Source organism: Microcaecilia unicolor, chromosome 12 (genome assembly GCF_901765095.1).
Source record: "Microcaecilia unicolor chromosome 12, aMicUni1.1, whole genome shotgun sequence".
NCBI classification, from domain to species: domain Eukaryota; kingdom Metazoa; phylum Chordata; class Amphibia; order Gymnophiona; family Siphonopidae; genus Microcaecilia; species Microcaecilia unicolor.
The window spans coordinates 102,727,631-102,746,646 of NC_044042.1; the positions used below are offsets into that span (position 1 = coordinate 102,727,631).

Genomic DNA, 19,016 nt, shown 5'->3' on the forward strand with positions numbered 1-19,016 from the left:
TTAAAAGATTTGTTCCAAGATACTGGCTAGAACCACAGGATGACATTCTGCAGGTTTATTTTGTTTGACAAAGCAGCAACTTTACCTTAATTGCATGAATAGAAGATTATAGGAATGTTTAAGGAAGAAAAAACAAGCTAGACAAGCTGAAATCTTTGTACATTTTTTTTTGTTATTTTGCAAACTTAAACACTAAATAATAAATGAGCACGTAAACGCAAATTGACATCTTTGTTTTCAGTGCACAAGGTAAAGAAATGAACTTCATTCTAGCTCCAGCACAAGCAAGAATTCTTAAACTGATACAGAGAAATAGGGATTTCTACAAGCGGAACTCCATATTCAGAAAGTACTAGTCTGCCATCAGTCAGCATTGATGTGGTAAGCACTGGGATCAGGAAGCAACACCTACAATTCAATAAATAAAAAAAATAGGCAGCAATTCAGTATCATTTTAACTGGTTTTATAAACTGTCCTTCTACAAAATAGCCACATTGTTCAACAACAAATACATTAATCTGATGAATTTTAAATCCAGCAAGTAAAATCTATTTCCCTAAACACTCCATCTCTTTCTATCCCTGGTAACCATATTTCAAACTAGGCTCAAAGATGATATTACACATAAACCAAAGAATATAATAAAACTATCAGACCACCTTAGCTTTAAGATGGTGTTCCTTCCTCATCTCAACAGCTTGTAGGCAGTTGCAGTGAACTGCTGGATACATGTTGGAAATCTTCCATGCAGTTTGAAAGACCTGAACTCATGGAAATCCCCCACCTCCCTGCTCCAATAATATCAGACACTGTAGACCTTGGGGACAAACGCAGTATAAACACAAAGTTGTTTGCAGCCAATAGTGAATTCCTGCTTCACTGCTGAGTGAACTGATGCTTCATTGGCACAAGAGCATTATGGAATCTCTCTCAGCAAGACTGTGTTTACCTGATCCCCATCTTACAGCAGTGCTTTAATATCATGGACATCAAAGCTAAAAGTGTTCTTACAATTTGAAAGCAAGAACAGGAAACAAACAGTGGTAATGTATCATTTCATATGTTTCTAAAACATAATAGCAAAAGCAGCTGTTAATTCACTGCAAAACTTTGAGGGGGGGTAAGAGAAAGGAAAAAATGAAAACATATCCCCCAGGCCAATTCATTTTTCCCTTAAAGCTTTATTTGAAGCCTGTATCAACACCACAGAGCAATATTTACCCAACACTAGTAAAGAAGGCCCGTTTCTCAGAGCAATGAAGCAGGCACTAGCTTGTTTTTTTTGGGGGGGGGGGAACTCACATACGGAGAGCAGGAGCATGGCCATCCAAATGGATTTCTTCTGTCACCGCTGTTCGTGTTGTCGGTGCTGCAGTGTAAGTGAGCGGTTATGTCTTCACTGCTGCTGGTGCTCCGTTTCGTCCAGTCTCAGTGCTTCGCCCTCATCGTCATCGCGTAGTGACGTGAGGGCGGGGCACACACTGATGGGGAAAGCGGCTATCTCGACGCCTCAACTTCCGGTGGGGAAAGCTGATCTCGACGCTTCAACTTCCGGTGGTGGCTTCATTTAGAACGTTGGGGTTGTGAATTATATGGACAGATTTACTGCAAGTACTATTAGGACAAAAGCAACTTCCTATCTTCAAATTATTATTATTTTTTTTAACACTGGTGTATCCCTAAGACAAAATGGTATAGCCCACTGAACCCCTACTTAAATGGCTGATCTCTATAGCCTCTCAACACCCAAGCCATGAGAGTTAGGGCCTGCAGGCTGAGATACATGAAGAACTCCTTGTTCTGAGTGTTGGATCCTATCTCCACAGATCCTGGTAAGCAAGTTCCAGGAGTATGGGGAACCATATTTGCCTCACTCAGTAAGGGGTTATATAAGAACATAAGAGTAGCCATACTGGGTCAGACCAATGGTCCATCTAGCCCAGTATCCTGTTTTCCAAACAGTAGTCAAGCCAGGTCACAAGCAGAAACCCAATTCGCGGCAACAACACTCCATACTACAAATCCCAGGGCAAGCAGTTGCTTCCCATGTCTGTCTCCAGGAATTTCTCCAAACCTTTTTTAAACCCGGATACGCTAACAGTTGTTACCACCTCCTCCGACAAAGAGTTCCAGAGCTTAACTATTCGTTGAGTGAAAAAATATTTCCTCCTATTTGTTTTAAAAGTAACTTCCTTGAGTGTCACCTAGTCTTTGTACGTTTGGAACGAGTAAAAAAAAAAAATCTATTTACTTCTACTCATTCTACACCACTCGGGAATCTGTAGACCTCAATCATATCTCCCCTCATCCATCTCTTTTCCAAGCTGAAGAGCTTGGAAATAGATGTACTGTACCTAAATATTAGACACCTGCAAACCTACTGAGGTGCTGCATGTTCAGGTACAATAGGTATTTCCCCTTTTCGAGAGATCTCAACAATTAAACCTGCAGTGGAATATGAACCTGGGTGCCCTGGATTAAAGTCCACTGGACTGATCACTAAGCTGCCCTTCTGCAGGGACATCCTAATCCCTGGGTTTTTGGAGTTCATAATTTTGGATTTATTTTGGAAAATGTTCGGTTTGAACGTTCTCATGTATTTTATTCACTCCAGAGCATTCCCTTCCCATCTCTGATAGTCTCAAAATACTAGGTGTCATTATTGATAGAAATCTTACACTTGAGTCCCAACATTTTGTACCTATCCCGTACCGGATTTGGCGAATGCCTTCACGGTATTATGTAAGCCACATTGAGCCTGCAAATATGTGGGAAAATGTGGGATACAAATGTAACAAATAATAATAATTTTAGAACAGGAAACCTTTGACATTCTCCCTGTCCGAAAAATACTGTGAAATGAACATTTTTTTGGACGTTATGAGCAGGATGCCTCTCCATGTATACACTATGAATCCAAAATATGTTTTTACAAAATATGTAAACACTAGTAAAAAAGCCCCGTTTCTGATGCAAATGAAACGGGGGCTAGCAAGGTTTTCTTCAGTGTGTGCATGTGGGAGTGTGTGTGTCCCTGCCCTCTCTCCCTCCCCCCTCCGAGTCCAGTCCTTCAGTGTTAAGTTTCCTGCTGTTCTGTGTTTGTGTTACAGAGAGAGTGAGGGCATCTCTCTCCCCTCCCCCCTCTGAGTCCTTCACTGTTACAGAGAGAGGGATTTCGTGCTGTTTTCCTTCACTCATGGAGAAACCGGATATCTCAGGCGCTTCACACTTCCGGCTGGAGGCTTCATTAGAACGTTGGTGGTGCCTTTTATATATATATAGATGAAGTACAGACACACACATGCTTGGGTGCTGCAGGCAGATACATCCCAGCCTTGACCAGTTTCTGGTATTTCAACAATCTTGTGCAAAGAGGACTTTGTATCTGGAAGAGGCTAATATTTTGAGTCCTTTCTTTAGATAAGCTTCCCCTATATGCTGATCAGTGTGTTTTAAAAGTAAGATATACGATTTTAAAACTGAGTCCATAAGGGCACAGGAAGTCCATGGAATTCATGTAAAATCTATAACCTGCAATTACCTGAGCTGCAGTATTCTGTGTTAGTTGTAATCTGAGCATGCTCTTAGCACCAATAATTAAAGAAAAGCCTAGTGTTGTAACATGTTGTGCTATATTAGCATACTTAACATTGATGGACCATTCAGTTAAAAAAAGAAAAATAAAAATGCAGGTTTTGCTTTAGAAAAAATGCATTCCTCAGTATTTCGAGCAGACTGCACTACTCTTCAGCTTCAGACTAGGGATTAAAGAAAGGATAACCTCATCCAAAGTTGCATGAGAAAGCAGTTCCTTTCTGTTTACCTCTTATCCTTCAATACCTTTGTTTTACTAGGGTGTAGATTAGCTTTATCCAATTCAAGATTTATTTATTTGCTGCACTTGTATCCCACATTTCCCCACCCATTTGCAGGCTCAATGTGGCTTACAAAATGTTACAACGACATTCACATTAATAGAATAAGAATTTCAGAATATAGATGCAGATAAGAATATCATAGCAATCATTTTAACGGATTAATAATTTCAGAATTATTACAAATAAAGGTGCATAGGTATATCATGTAGGATTGCAAATGGATAAATAGATAAAACAATGATATCAGAACAAGATATAATATCCAGTAATGAGGATGTAATTAAAATAAATTAGGAGAGTTCCATAATAGTTGTTTTTGGAGTAATTTGATAGTCAAATCGTTATGGGGGATTTTTTGTAACATTTAAACATTAATTTCAGATTCATAAAATTTCTGTTGGCTGAAGGCTTAATGTGCAGTAAAGCTGGATATCAACATGTATTTGGAATTTAATCTATTAGAAGACAAAGATAAATATTAAACATCATGGGTGATAATACAGAACCTTACAGGTCTCTCTGGACTCCTGTTGTTTTGGAGTGGAATTGTTAATTCTGAAATCAATTACATCCTGTTTGGGGGGGGGGGGGGGCCGGACTGAACTACCTATTTTCAACACCTAGAGCAAAAAGCCTAGCCAGTAGATTTCTCAGTCCATAGTACTAAAGCTAGCCATCAGAGCAAGTAAAGTCAGTAGCTATTCCCCCCCCCCCACCCTATTTAGTCTGTTGTAGACACATTGACAGGGGCATCCAGCTGTTTTTGTAAGACAGAACTAGAACCGATACACCTTAACTAATGGAAGTCTTTTTTTACTAAGGGCCCCTTTTACAAAGTGGCGGTAAGCCCAACGTGGGCTCTCCAGCCTAGATTGGATGCATCTTTCATCAGTGGCTTGTGGGGTGGAGGAATTTGGAATGGCAGTGTCCTGGCCAGAATGATGCAAATGAGCCAAGATTGAGACCTCTTGAGGGAAGGAGTGACACTGATGACATCTGCTAGGTTCCCCAGGGCCTGACACCACTGAAGCTAGAGTCCACTGGGCTGTCCTCATATATGGGCATGCCATGGGTGTAATTTTAACTGTTGAGCCTAGCAACCTCAACATTGCCAAGTGGATACCTGCTGGTTCTGCCGAACTTGTAGTGCTATAGAGATTAGAATCTCTATGCCTTGGATAGGAGAAAAAGCTTTGGCTTGAGTTGTGTTTAGAAGAGCTTCTATGAACTCCAATTTGTGAAGTACTCTTTACCAACCAATCATCTAGGTAGGGAAACTACTACTACTACTATTTAGCATTTCTATAGCGCTACAAGGCATACGCAGCGCTGCACAAACATAGAAGAAAGACAGTCCCTGCTCAAAGAGCTTACAATCTAATAGAGCATACGTACTCCCTGTCTGCACCGCAATGCTGCACACCTATTGCTAAGCATTTTGTGGAGACCCTGGGAACAGGCGTAAGACGGACAGAAGAACGCAGGACGGGTAGTGGCCTTTTCCTACTCAAAACTCAGGAAGTATCTGTATGCGGGTGTAAGCATCCTTTAAGTTGAGAGCACAGTCAATCTTTTTTCTGAATCATGGGGAGCAGGTTGCCTAGGGAACCATCCTAAACTTTAGTTTCATCAGATGTTTCTTGGTTTGCTCTGTAACCAGGAAATACTTGTAATAAAGGAAGGGTTTTTATTACAAGTATTTCCTGGTCACAGAGCAAACCAAAAGATTTGTTCCACAAAATTACCAACCGAGAGTGTCCAAATAAAAAACTCTCAACACCAGGAACTGCTTACAAAGGAACTCTCCTCCCTTTTACAGGTCAAGGCGATTGAACCCTTTCCTCCAGGGAGAGAAATAGGCCTAGGCGGTTTTTCTCTCTATGCAGCATTTTCCACCACCATATATAAAACCTGGTCTTATAAGGCTAGTCAAAGTGCTCATACCTTAGAAGTAAGCACATTTGTGTTAATATTTGATAAAGAAAAGTAGGCCTTTTTTTGGGCTTGAAATGGGTAGCATCAGTGCAGTGGGTGCCCTGTTACTAAGGTCCAAATGATCAGAAGCCCCACGATGTTCCAAATAGCGCTTTAAAAGTTGCATCAGAACAGCACGTGGCTATATCGCCCCTATGATCAGATCTAATAGCATGCAAATTTAAGCAAGCTATTAGCTCTGATCATAGGGGTATTATTTGGGGGGGGGGGGGGGGGGAGAAGGCCACTGGGCCACCAGGGAAAACTGGTGTTAGGGAGCTTGCATGTGGGGGATTTGTGATGCAAATGCATGTTGGACAGGGCTCCCCTTCCTCTCCAATGCGCTGCAAATGCTAATGCCAGCTCTGAGCTGGCGTAATTTGCTGCGGGAGCAGTGTCAATGTTTGACGTGCTGAGTATTAGTGAAAAACAGGTAATTCCCTGTTTAGCATGCATTTGCATGTTCAATGCATTCAGAGCTGGTGTGTCGTTACATGCGCTCACCAGCTCTGATCATCGGGTGGGAGCAAACGCAGGCACTTGTATAGTGCTATTGGCCTCTAGCACCCACATTTGCTTCTGATCATTGGGGCATAAATTACCATCTGTGAGGAGAATAATACACAGGTCCCCATTAGGAGGAAAAATCTCCCAAGACTACAGGACCCAGAAGCCCTGTTGAGACAGGGTAAGAAAGGTGAGCCCAAAGACCAGGAGTGGCATCCTAGCAAACAGATTGGGGAAAGGAGCTTAGGGAAACGTTTGCCATTTTCCCCAGCCCCCACTAGAGGGAGTATAAGGGATGAAGCTCAATACCCTTGGGTGAACAAGCAGTATGTGATTCCTCCTGGGTGTGGTAAACAGAGGGAGGAATTCCTTAGTGCTCTCAAGGAACATGAAGCTAAGAAAGAAAGTTCTGGAGGCAAAGAACCCATTTGGAGGAGGACAAGGACCTACCTATGGAATTTGCAGAGGAGCCAGCAGTAATGGATTGTGAAATGACAGAACAGGAGAACTCCAGCCAGTAAAGGCAGCGTGGGAGGACTCAGGTGAAGATATACTGTGTAAGAGGGAGGTGAGCTGCCAGACCTTGTTATAGAAGGGCTACAGAGATATATATATCTGTGTGAACTGAAGAACTAAAAGTAATGGATTATTACTACTACTGAATTGATGAACTTAATAAGGTAAACTGTTTGAACTAAGGAACTTAGCAAAATACCTCAGCATTTAGCGCTATATATTCTACCTCTCCCATCTTATTTTTTTAGGCTTCTAGCATTTGTATACAGACACTTCAAATTGTGTTTTTTCCTTTGATCCACAAGTTGCTTAGAAGTTGAAGGGGATAATGTGCATCCTTTATCCTGCTCTCTCATTAAGCACACCTGGCTTATTTTAAGCATGAGATTCCCTAAATGTCCTGTTTCAACAGTATCCTTCAAAGATACTCCACACCGAACCATGCACACCTGGGCGACTGTCTGCTCCCCCCCACCCCCCCACCATTCTACTTTAAAAGCTGCTCTATCTCCTTTTTGAAAGTTAGCGCCAGCAGATTGGCTCCATCCCGGTTAAGGTGGAGCCCATCCTTTTGGAACAGTCTCCCCCCCTTTGCCAGAATGTCGCCTAGTTCCTAACAAATCTAAATCCCTCATCCCTGCGCCATCGTCTCAACCACGCATTGAGACTTTGGAGCTCTGTCTGCCTTTTGGGTCCTGTGCGTGGAACGGGAAGCTTCTCTGAAAATGCGACCCTGGAGGATCTGGCCTTCAGCTTTCTACCTAAGAGCCTAAATTTGGGCTTATTTATTAGAAGTGCTACTGGTGTCCCAAGACTGCTCGCAGTCAATCTAGCAGCATTAAAAAGGGGGTGGAGAGTTGAGCAATAGTCCTGATGCTGTGAGCCTTGAGCTCCAGAGCCCCTTGCCACTAAAGGCAAGATGGTAACTTGCTGCAAAGGTCATGGTAGTAGCAGTTTTTGCACCTCCTTTAATTTCAGACTAAAGAGAAGAGAAGAGACGAGAAGAGAGAGACACCAGAAAGGAAACTTCCATCAGGTTACCAACTTGACACAAAAGGGAATAAAAAAAAAATTGATCTGTTTATTGGAGAAAAGACACTCGTGAAGCAAGGAGAAAACGAAGAGAGATGCCCGACACATTGGCAGATGAAAAGGGCAGAGGAAAGAGACAAACCCATCACTAAGATAGTGCAGGAACTTGCTCCCCCCCCTCCCCGGTGCATGCTTGGAGATCTAAAGTTAGATATTTCTGAGCTAAGGAGAGCTCCACACTCAAGCAGCATCGGAAAACAAAAGCGTGACAGCATGCTCCTGCTTGACTGCAGAGAAACTTTATTCTTATGCCAGAAAAGATCCTTTACTACTACTAATCATTTTTATAGCACTACTAGACGTACGCAGCGCTGCACACTTGAACATGAAGAGACAGTCCCTGCTCAACAGAGCTTACAATCTAATTAGGACAAACAGGACAAACAAGAGATAAGGGGATATTAAAGTGAGGATGATAAAATAAGGGTTCTGAACAAGTGAATAAGGGTTAGGAGTTAAAAGCAGCATCAAAAAGGTGGGCTTTTAGCTTAGATTTGAAGACGGTCAGAGATGGAGCTTGACGTACTAGCTCAGGAAGTCTATTCCTTTCTCCCCTTCAGGTATAGTGTCTCTCCCTTGAACAGTCAGTGTGAAAATTGTTCTTATTCTAAGATCCAGCATGCCTGTCTGACATTGCTGCCTGGATGTTTCACCGCCATCTGAAGCTAAACATGACCAAGACTGAGCTTCTTATCTTTCCACCTAAACCGACCTCTCCCCTCCCCCCTTTCTCTATTTCTGTGGATAATAGGCTCATCCTTCCCGTCTCATCAGCACATAACCTTGGGGTCATCTTCGACTCCTCCCTCTCCTTCGCTTCACATATTCAACAGACTGCTAAAACCTGTTGTTTTTTCCTCTATAACATCACCAAAATTCGCCCTTTCCTTTCTGAGTATGCAACCAGAACCCTCATCCACACTCTTATCACCTCCCGCTTAGACTACTGTAACTTGCTTCTCACAGGTCTCCCACTGAGCCATCTCTCTCCTCTTCAATCTGTTCAAAATTCTGCTGCACGACTAATATTCCGCCAGTGTCGTTATACTCATATTAGCCCTCTCCTCAAGTCACTTCACTGGCTTCCTATCCGTTTCTGCATACAGTTCAAACTCCTCTTATTGACCTATAAGTGCATTCACTCTGCAGCTCCTCAGTACCTCTCCACTCTTAGCTCTCCCTATACTCCTCCCCGGGAACTCCGTTCACTGGGTAAATCTCTCTTATCTGCACCTTTCTCCTCCACTGCTAACTCCAGACTCCGTTCCTTCTATCTTGCTGCACCGTATGCCTAGAATAAACTTCCTGAGCCGGTATGCCAAGCCTCATCTCTGGCCATCTTCAAATCTAGGCTAAAAACCAACCTCTTCAATGTTGATTTTAACTCCTAAACCTTCAACTGTCCCCTATCCCTGATGTGTCCTGTCTGTCCTAACCCTTATCCCTTTCTTGTCCTGTCTGTCTGTCATAAGTAGATTGTAAGCTCTATTGAGCAGGGACTGTCTCTCCATGTTCAAGTGTGAAGCGCTGCGTACGTCCGGTAGTGCTATAGAAATGATAAGTAGTAGTAAGATCCAACTGCTAGAGTGTAGCTGCTTTATACACTGGTTAAGAGAAAAAAAATGGATTGTTGTGCCCGACACCACCATCTAAGAACATTATGGAAACTGAAGCAGCCTAGTAGAGCCTAAGAGATCATGTTTGCTGATAACAAGGAGATTTTTAATCTGTAATAAAATAGAACTGGGCTGAAAGTCACAGAACAGCTATAAATAGATGACCTGAGAGTAGAATTATATGATGACATGTCAGTCTAAAAGTACCTTAGGAACACAGATCAAACAAATCTTAAGTGTTATGTGTCTTCCTCAAGCTCCTCATTAAAACTGAGCTCAGAGAAAGTTTCTTCCTCCTCATCCTGGTTACATGGCTTCCATGATAAATCATTCACCTGTAGGGATATTGAAGAGAACACCTCATTACTTCATTCAAGTTATCCTTTATAAACTTATTCACCCATCAGCTCTAATTAAGAAAACTACAGAAAACCTGTTCTAGGGTTGAGAAACAATTCAGCACTGGTTTTGAGCAGGATTGTAGGAGGCACCTACAAACTTTGCTTCCTCCAATAGATCAATGCATTCATTTAACAGAATTAATATTCCCCTTTCCCATTCAGGGCATAGGGTGGATCACAATGGATCAATAAAGCAAAAGATATTTATATGTTGCTGGTGTTCTCCGAGAACAGATTATTCAGGTGATGTCATCTGACGGAGCCCAGTGTGGACACTGACTAGCGAGTGAAGTAGAAAGTACTAGCAGCATCTCAACGTGCATGCGCTGGCGCCTTCCAGCCTGATGCTCAAACGTGGGTTCTCCAGTCAGGTGAAAAAGCAAAAAGCATATAACTAAATTCAACTCCTAGGGAAGGTGGGAGGGTATGTGAGAATAATTGGCCTGCTGTTCTCAGAGAACACCAGATACAGGTATCTTTTGCTTTCTCAGAGGACAAGCAGGCCTTCTTATTCACAAATCTGGAAATCCCTAGCTACCAGGCTCACCAAAAATGAGAAAGCTAGGATAACCGAGTATTGAAACATCAACCTGAAACTATATACATACTAGTTGTGTAGGTGCAGTCTGGAACAGAATAAAACAGGGCCTAGGAGGGTGGAGTTGGATTCTAGTCACTGAACAAATTCTGCAGAACTGCCTGTCTGAACCAACTGTCACATCGGGTGTCCTGATGCAGACAGTAATGGGATTTGAATGTGTGGAGTGAAGATCACGTTGCAACCTTTTCCTCTATGGAGGCTGATCTGAAGCGGGCCACAGATGCAGCCATGACTCTAACATTGTGAGCCGTGTCACGCCCCTCAAAAGTCAGTCCAGCCTGGGTATAAGCAAAGGAGATGCAATACGCTATCCAACTTGAAAGTGTGCATTTGCCGAAGGCTACCCCCCAATCTGTTGGAGTCAAAAGAAACAAAAAGCTGGGAGGACTTGTGGGTGCAAAACAGATAGAACTCATTTTGTGTTATTAGGGTACCTGACACTTAGTGCAAGTTATAACAAAAATGGGTCCCAAACAAGACTACCATTAGTAAGTACAGTGTCAGGAGTAAATAGATCACCCCTTATCCTTGGATCCAAGCCCACTGCGCCGAAATAATAGAAGAAACAAACTCCACACCCAAATATTATAATAGGGTCTTTATCTATTTATAGTAGCAGCAAATAACAGAGTAAACAGGAATAAAGACAAAGACAGTCCTATTACAGAGATAGTTTGCAGTAAAGGTACTTAAATCCCTAGCTAAACTCTAAAGTATAGAGAGTCACTCTAACCCCAGGGCACTATGCAAGGATGCTTGGCACACATACAACCTGATGTAGTCTTTCAGACGTCAGCATATTTTTCAGATGTCAGTCTGGTCCATGGTGCTGGAACATGGCAGCTAACCCTGGCAAGAGCTGACTTTTATGGAGAAATTGGGAGCCTGATCTCTTACTGATGTATGTTCTATCCTTGAACAACATAAAACAAGTAGCTCCAAGTGTCCTGCATTGACGTCAATGCTGATAACAGCTCGATTGTCCTGGAACATCGTGACCTTATCAGCAGCTTCTGTCCAGTAAACAAGAGTTGTTATTCTTCTGTTAGACTGGATGTCTCCACAATGTCTTAGAGTTTTTATAGAGGAAATGTCTGAATTTGCACACTATAATCTGGTTCTTAATGCTGGATAGTGCCATGTATGTCATGTAGGTCCATATAATCACATGGATGGCTGGGCATTGTGCTCACAGTGCTTTGGTAGCTTTGCTCCTACAGACTGTCTATGGGCTTGAGTCTGCTCCAGATAGAAGGCCAAGGCTCACCTGCAGTCTAAAATATGCAGTACACTTTCGCCAGGATGGGCATGAGGTTTTGGGAAAAATGTTGGCAGAACAACTGACTAGTTAAGACAGAACTCCAACACAAACTTAGGCAGGAACATAGGGTGTGTGCGAAGGACTACTCTGTTGTGATGAAATTTAATATACAGTGGATGAGCTACCAGGGCCGGGAGTTCACTGGCTGTGCGAGCTGAAGTGACTGCCACGAGAAACACAACTGTCCAGGTCAAAAACTTCAGATGTCACGTATCCAGAGGCTCAAAAGGAGCCTTCATTAGCTGGGTGCACTGCTATGGATTTACAGCCTGTCTCACTGACACAGACTACTCAATAATTACCGTGGATTCTTTTGGATTCATATTAGATAAATGAAACCTTTATTAGAGGTGCTAAATTCTACAATGATTAAGATATATACAATGATTAGCTATATACACACAATGATTAGAAACAATCATTACATCACTGGTCTCTACATCTACGCAATGCTAAGAGTTCTTAAACCAGGAAAGGAAGCAATAATACACTATACATACAATCATCACTGGTCCTTACATCATCCAGGCTCTAATCAGCTGGGGGTGCCCATTACTGCGAAAGTCAGGAGCCTTTTAGACCAGGAACAGATCTTCTGTGCAGTACATACGTTACTCACAGATGAGCTCCCACTCTGCTGTAACAAGCCCCCCTTTTTACTAGGCTTAGAGCTCATGTTCAGAGCTGAGGAAAATTACAGAATGCTTCTCTGTTTAGGTAAACAAGCCATACTGTGGGAACGTGGTCACATGCCCTCCAAGTCCAGGTGACCAAGCTGGGCCTGGAAAACAAGTGCCATCCTCCCCTTCACATACCAAATTAATTAGAGCTGCGCAGAAGTGCATTCCAACTTGTTTTTTGTATTTACAAGAAAAGTTACTTTCGGTCAAAGACAGAGTTGAAAAACAATCTTTAAAATTCACTTGTATTACACTGGGTTAGGACTACGTTGAGATATCATTATAGTGGGAGATTTGGTTAGGGGCTTCATTAAATTCTCAAGAAGCGAACGACTCACCACCCACATGGTAGGGTATGATACATACCTGTAGCAGTTGTTCTCCGAGGACAGCAGGCTGATTGTTCTCACGACTGGGTTGACGTCCGCGGCAGCCCCCACCAACCGGAAGAAGCTTCGCGGGACGGTTGGCACGCAGGCCACGCCCACCGCGCATGCGCGGCCGCCTTCCCGCCCGTGCGCGACCGCTCCCGCCAGTTGAATGACAAGCAATAAAATATTAAACACACAACTCCAAAGGGGAGGAGGGAGGGTAGGTGAGAACAATCAGCCTGCTGTCCTCGGAGAACAACTGCTACAGGTATGTATCATACCCTTTCTCCGAGGACAAGCAGGCTGCTTGTTCTCACGACTGGGGTATCCCTAGCTCTCAGGCTCACTCAAAACAATAACCCAGGTCAATTGAACCTCGCAACGGCGAGGGTACAACAGAAATTGACCTACGAAGAACAACTAACTGAGAGTGCAGCCTGACCAGAATAAATTCGGGTCCTGGAGGGTGGAGTTGGATTTACACCCCAAACAGATTCTGCAACACCGACTGCCCGAACCGACTGTCGCGTCGGGTATCCTGCTGGAGGCAGTAATGAGATGTGAATGTGTGGACAGATGACCACGTCGCAGCCTTGCAGATCTCTTCAATAGTGGCTGACTTCAAGTGGGCCACCGACGCTGCCATGGCTCTGACACTATGAGCCGTGACATGACCCTCAAGAGTCAGCCCAGCCTGGGCGTAAGTGAAGGAAATGCAATCTGCTAGCCAATTGGAGATGGTGCGTTTCCCGACAGCGACCCCTAGCCTGTTAGGGTCGAAAGAAATAAACAATTGGGCGGACTGTCTGTTGGGCTGTGTCCGCTCCAAGTAGAAGGCCAATGCTCTCTTGCAGTCCAATGTGTGCAACTGACGTTCAGCAGGGCGGGTAAGCGGCCTGGGGAAGAATGTTGGCAAGACAATTGACTGGTTAAGATGGAACTCCGACACCACCTTCGGCAGGAACTTTGGGTGAGTGCGGAGCACTACTCTGTTGTGATGAAATTTAGTATATGGAGCATGAGCTACTAGGGCTTGAAGCTCACTGACCCTACGAGCTGAAGTAACTGCCACCAAGAAAATGACCTTCCAGGTCAAGTACTTCAGATGGCAGGTATTCAGTGGCTCAAAAGGAGGTTTCATCAGCTGGGTGAGGACGACGTTGAGATCCCATGACACAGTAGGAGGCTTGATAGGGGGCTTTGACAAAAGCAAGCCTCTCATGAATCGAACGACTAAAGGCTCTCCAGAGATGGCTTTACCTTCCACACGATAATGGTAAGCACTAATCGCACTAAGGTGATTCCTTACTGAGTTGGTCTTGAGGCCAGACTCTGATAAGTGCAGAAGGTATTCAAGCAGGTTCTGTGCAGGGCAAGAACGAGGTTCTAGGGCCTTGCTCTCACACCAAACGACAAACCTCCTCCACTTGAAAAAGTAACTCTTTTTAGTGGAATCCTTCCTAGAGGCAAGCAAGACCCGGGAGACACCCTCAGACAGACCCAACGCAGCGAAGTCTACGCCCTCAACATCCAGGCCGTGAGAGCCAGGGATTGAAGGTTGGGGTGCAGCAACGCTCCGTCGTTCTGCGAAATGAGAGTCGGAAAACACTCCAATCTCCACGGTTCTTCGGAGGACAACTCCAGAAGAAGAGGGAACCAGATCTGACGGGGCCAAAAGGGCGCTATCAGAATCATGGTGCCGCGGTCTTGCTTGAGCTTCAGTAAGGTCTTCCCCACCAAAGGTATGGGAGGATAAGCATACAGGAGGCCGGTCCCCCAATGAAGGAGAAAGGCATCTGACGCTAGCCTGCCGTGTGTCTGAAGTCTGGAACAGAACAGAGGCAGCTTGTGGTTGGTCTGAGAGGCGAAAAGATCCACCGAGGGGGTGCCCCACTCTCGGAAGATCTTGCGTACCACTCTGGAATGGAGCGACCACTCGTGCGGTTGCATGACTCTGCTCAGTCTGTCGGCCAGACTGTTGTTTACGCCTGCCAGGTACGTGGCTTGGAGAAGCATGCCGAACCGACACGCCCAACGCCACATACCGACGGCTTCCTGACACAGGGGGCGAGATCCGGTGCCCCCCTGCTTGTTGACGTAATACATTGCAACCTGATTGTCTGTCCGAATTTGGATAATTTGGCAGGACAGCCGATCTCTGAAAGCCTTCAGTGCGTTCCAGATCGCTCGGAGCTCCAGGAGGTTGATCTGCAGATCCTTTTCCTGGAGGGACCACAGACCCTGGGTGTGAAGCCCATCGACATGGGCTCCCCACCCCAGGCGAGATGCATCCGTCGTCAGCACTTTCGTGGGCTGCGGAATTTGGAATGGACGTCCCAGGGTCAAATTGGTCCGTATGGTCCACCAGAGCAGTGAAGTGCGGCAACTGGTGGAGAGGCGGATGACATCCTCTAGATTCCCGGTGGCTTGGAACCACTGGGAAGCTAGGGTCCATTGAGCAGATCTCATATGAAGACGAGCCATGGGAGTCACATGAACTGTGGAGGCCATATGACCCAGAAGTCTCAACATCTGCCGAGCTGTGATCTGCTGAGACGCTCTGGTCTGCGAAGCCAGGGCCAAGAGATTGGTGGCCCTCGCTTCGGGAAGGTAGGCCTGAGCCATCTGGGAATTCAGCAGCGCTCCTATGAATTCCAGAGACTGAGTTGGCTGGAGATGGGACTTTGGGTAATTTATCACAAACCCCAGCAGCTCCAGAAGTTGAATAGTGCACTGCATGGACCGGAGGGCTCCTGCCTCCGAGGTGTTCTTGACCAGCCAATCGTCGAGATATGGGAACACGTGCACTCCCAGCTTGCGTAGGTGGGCCGCTACCACCACGAGGCACTTTGTAAACACTCGTGGGGCAGAGGCGAGCCCAAAGGGCAGCACACAATACTGAAAGTGCCGTGCGCCCAGGCGGAATCTGAGATACTGTCTGTGAGCTGGCAGTATCGGGATGTGAGTGTATGCGTCCTTTAAATCCAGGGAACATAGCCAATCGTTTTTCTGAATCATTGGCAGAAGGGTGCCCAAGGAAAGCATCCTGAACTTTTCTTTGACCAGGAATTTGTTCAGGCCTCTCAGGTCTAGGATGGGACGCATCCCCCCTGTTTTCTTTTCCACAAGGAAGTACCTGGAATAGAATCCCTGCCCTTCCTGCCCGGGTGGTACGGGCTCGACCGCATTGGCGCTGAGAAGGGCGGAGAGTTCCTCTGCAAGTACCTGCTTGTGATGGGAGCTGAAAGACTGAGCTCCCGGAGGACAATTTGGAGGCAGGGAGGCCAAATTCAGGGCGTATCCGCACCGCACTATTTGGAGAACCCACTGGTCGGAGGTTATGAGAGGCCACCTTTGGTGAAAGAATTTTAACCTCCCTCCGACCGGCAGGTCGTCCGGTACGGACACTTGTAGGGCGGCTATGTTCCCATGGATCCAGTCAAAAACCCGTCCCCGGCTTTTGCTGTGGAGGCGCAGGGGGCTGCTTAGGCGCACGCTGTTGACGGGAACGAGCGCGCTGGGGCTGTCCCTGTGCCTGACGAGGCCTTCGGGCCGGCTGGTTGTACCTACGCTTCGCAAAAGAATAGGGTGCAGCCTGCCGAGCCCGGGAAAAACGCCCGCCCGCGGGGGCGGGTGCTGAAGGCGCCCGGTGGGAGAGCTTGTCGAGAGCAGTTTCCTGCTGATGCAGTTGGTCAACCATCTGCTCGACCTTCTCGCCAAAAATATTATCCCCCCGGCAAGGGACGTCAGCCAGTCTCTGCTGGGTGCGGTTGTCCAGGTCAGAGGCACGCAGCCATGAGAGCCTGCGCATCACTATACCTTGGGCCGCAGCACGAGATGCCACGTCACAGGTGTCAAAAATCCCCCTGGACAGGAACTTTCTGCACGCCTTCAGCTGCCTGACCACCTCCTGATAAGGCCTGGACTGCTCCGGCGGGAGCTTATCGACCAGGTCCGCCAGCTGTTGCACATTGGTCCGCATGTGGATGCTCATATAGAGCAGGTAAGATTGGATGCGGGTCACGAGCATGGAGGATTGGTAGGCCTTCCTCCCAAATGAGTCCAGAGTGCGAGACTCCCGCCCCGGGGGCGCCGAGGCGGTATCCCTCGAACTCCGTGCCCTCTTGAGAGCAGAATCCACGACCGCTGAGTCATGGGGCAACTGGGGCCGCATGAGCTCTGGGTCAGAGTGGATCCTGTACTGGGACTCTGCTTTCTTGGGAATGGTGGGGTTAGTTAGTGGTCGCACCCAGTTCCGAAGCAGCGTCTCCTTCAGGACATTGTGCAGCGGTACCGTGGAGGACTCTCTAGGTGGTGATGGATAGTCGAGGACCTCGAGCATCTCGGCCCTCGGCTCTTCCACAGAGACCAAGGGGAAGGGAATGCTTATAGACATATCCCGCACAAAAGAGGCAAAGGAGAGACTCTCAGGAGGTGAGAGCTTCCTCTCCGGTGAAGGCGTGGGGTCCGAGGGAAGGCCCGTAGACTCCTCTGAGGAGAAATATCTAGGGTCCTCCTCTTCGCCCCACGAGTCCTCATCCTCGGTATCGGACATTAGCTCATGTAGCTGAGTCCTGTACCGGGCCCGGCTCGACGTCGAGGCACCGAGGTCTCGGTGTCGTCGAGCGGTGGACTCCCGCGCCGGCGGGGACGGAGCTCCCTCCATCGACGTCGACGGGGACTCCACCTGCGTGGCGGTCGAGACCGGCACCGCAAGCGGCGGCGGTGTCGACAGCCCCGGCGCCGGGCTAGAGCTCGCCGGCGCCACAGTCATCGGCGCCGGGGGTGCCAGCCTGGCGCATCAGCCCTTCCAGGATCCCCGGAAGGATGGCTCTGAGGCACTCGTCCAGGCCCGCTGCCGGGAAAGGCGGTGGGGCCGGTAAGGGTGTCGGTGCCAGAAGCTGCTGGGGGCCAGGAGACGGCACCGAGGTGCCGGAACCCCGACGCGTCGGTACCTCCACCACCGACGGAGATCTCTCCTCTCTGCGATGACGCTTCGGCGTCGAGTCCTCTCCAGGGTGCACCGAGGGCTCCCGGTGACGGCGCTTCTTATCTTTTTTCCGGTGCACGTCACCGGCGCCGGAGGGCATGGAGGAGGAGGAGGTCGATCCCCCTCGGTCTCGAGGTACCGGGTCCGACAGGGTTCGGTCCCGTGGCTCACGAGCTGAGGGAGTGACCGGGGCCGACTGCCCACGCGGCCTCTCAACCCCACTCTCACCGGCGGACCGGCGGGCCGACGGGACCTGTTCTCCTGGGGTCGCTGCCATCGGTGCCGATGTCTCGGGCATCGATACCGGTACCGAAGAACCGGCCTTCGATACCGATGCCGTCGAGGTCGACGTCGAGGGGCCGGCGCAAGTTCCAAAAAGACGGTCCCGCAGAACTTGCCTCGCAACCTGAGTCCGTTTCCGGAGACCGAGACACAAAGCGCACGACTTGAGATTGTGCTCCGGCCCGAGGCACTGGAGGCACCAAGCGTGGGTGTCGGTCTGCGAGATCGGCCGGCCGCAGCGACCACACTTTTTAAATCCACTCGGGACCTTCGAGGACATCGACGGAAAAATCGCGTCGGCGAAGTCAAAGTCGGCAATGGTGGCTAAAATCACACCACGAAAAAATCACTCGACCGAGCGGCCACTAGGCCGCAACGTGGCGTCCCCGCTAGTAAGCGAGGGAAAAAGGGAACGCGTGCTCCACACGTGCGAAAAATTTCTTTTTTTTTTTTTTTTTAAAACAATACAAACGAGATGAGAGGAAACCGAACGGGAATCCAAGCAACGATCCGCGTAAACGCGGTCGAAAATCCAGCGGCTGAACAGAGAGAGAGGCAATTGCACAACTCTCTCAGTCGCGGAAAAAAAGTAACTGGCGGGAGCGGTCGCGCACGGGCGGGAAGGCGGCCGCGCATGCGCGGTGGGCGTGGCCTGCGTGCCGACCGTCCCGCGAAGCTTCTTCCGGTTGGTGGGGGCTGCCGCGGACGTCAACCCAGTCGTGAGAACAAGCAGCCTGCTTGTCCTCGGAGAAGATAAGCGCCAACTGCACAGAGATCTCTGGCAAC

At 47.4% G+C, this 19,016-nt stretch overlaps 1 protein-coding gene across 1 annotated transcript in view; it reads right to left on the reverse strand.

Annotated features, from left to right (window-relative positions):
* Positions 1-40: 40 nt before the first annotated feature.
* RDM1 (RAD52 motif containing 1) overlaps positions 41-19,016 on the reverse strand; it is an 88,225-nt gene continuing 69,249 nt past the window's right edge. Inside the window, exons 7-8 of the mRNA XM_030221017.1 lie at positions 9,792-9,919; positions 41-408 (exon numbers count right to left, since the gene is read on the reverse strand). Coding sequence (XP_030076877.1) covers positions 9,824-9,919 — 96 coding nt within the window. The 3' untranslated portion in view covers positions 41-408; positions 9,792-9,823. The remainder of the gene's footprint in view (positions 409-9,791; positions 9,920-19,016) is intronic.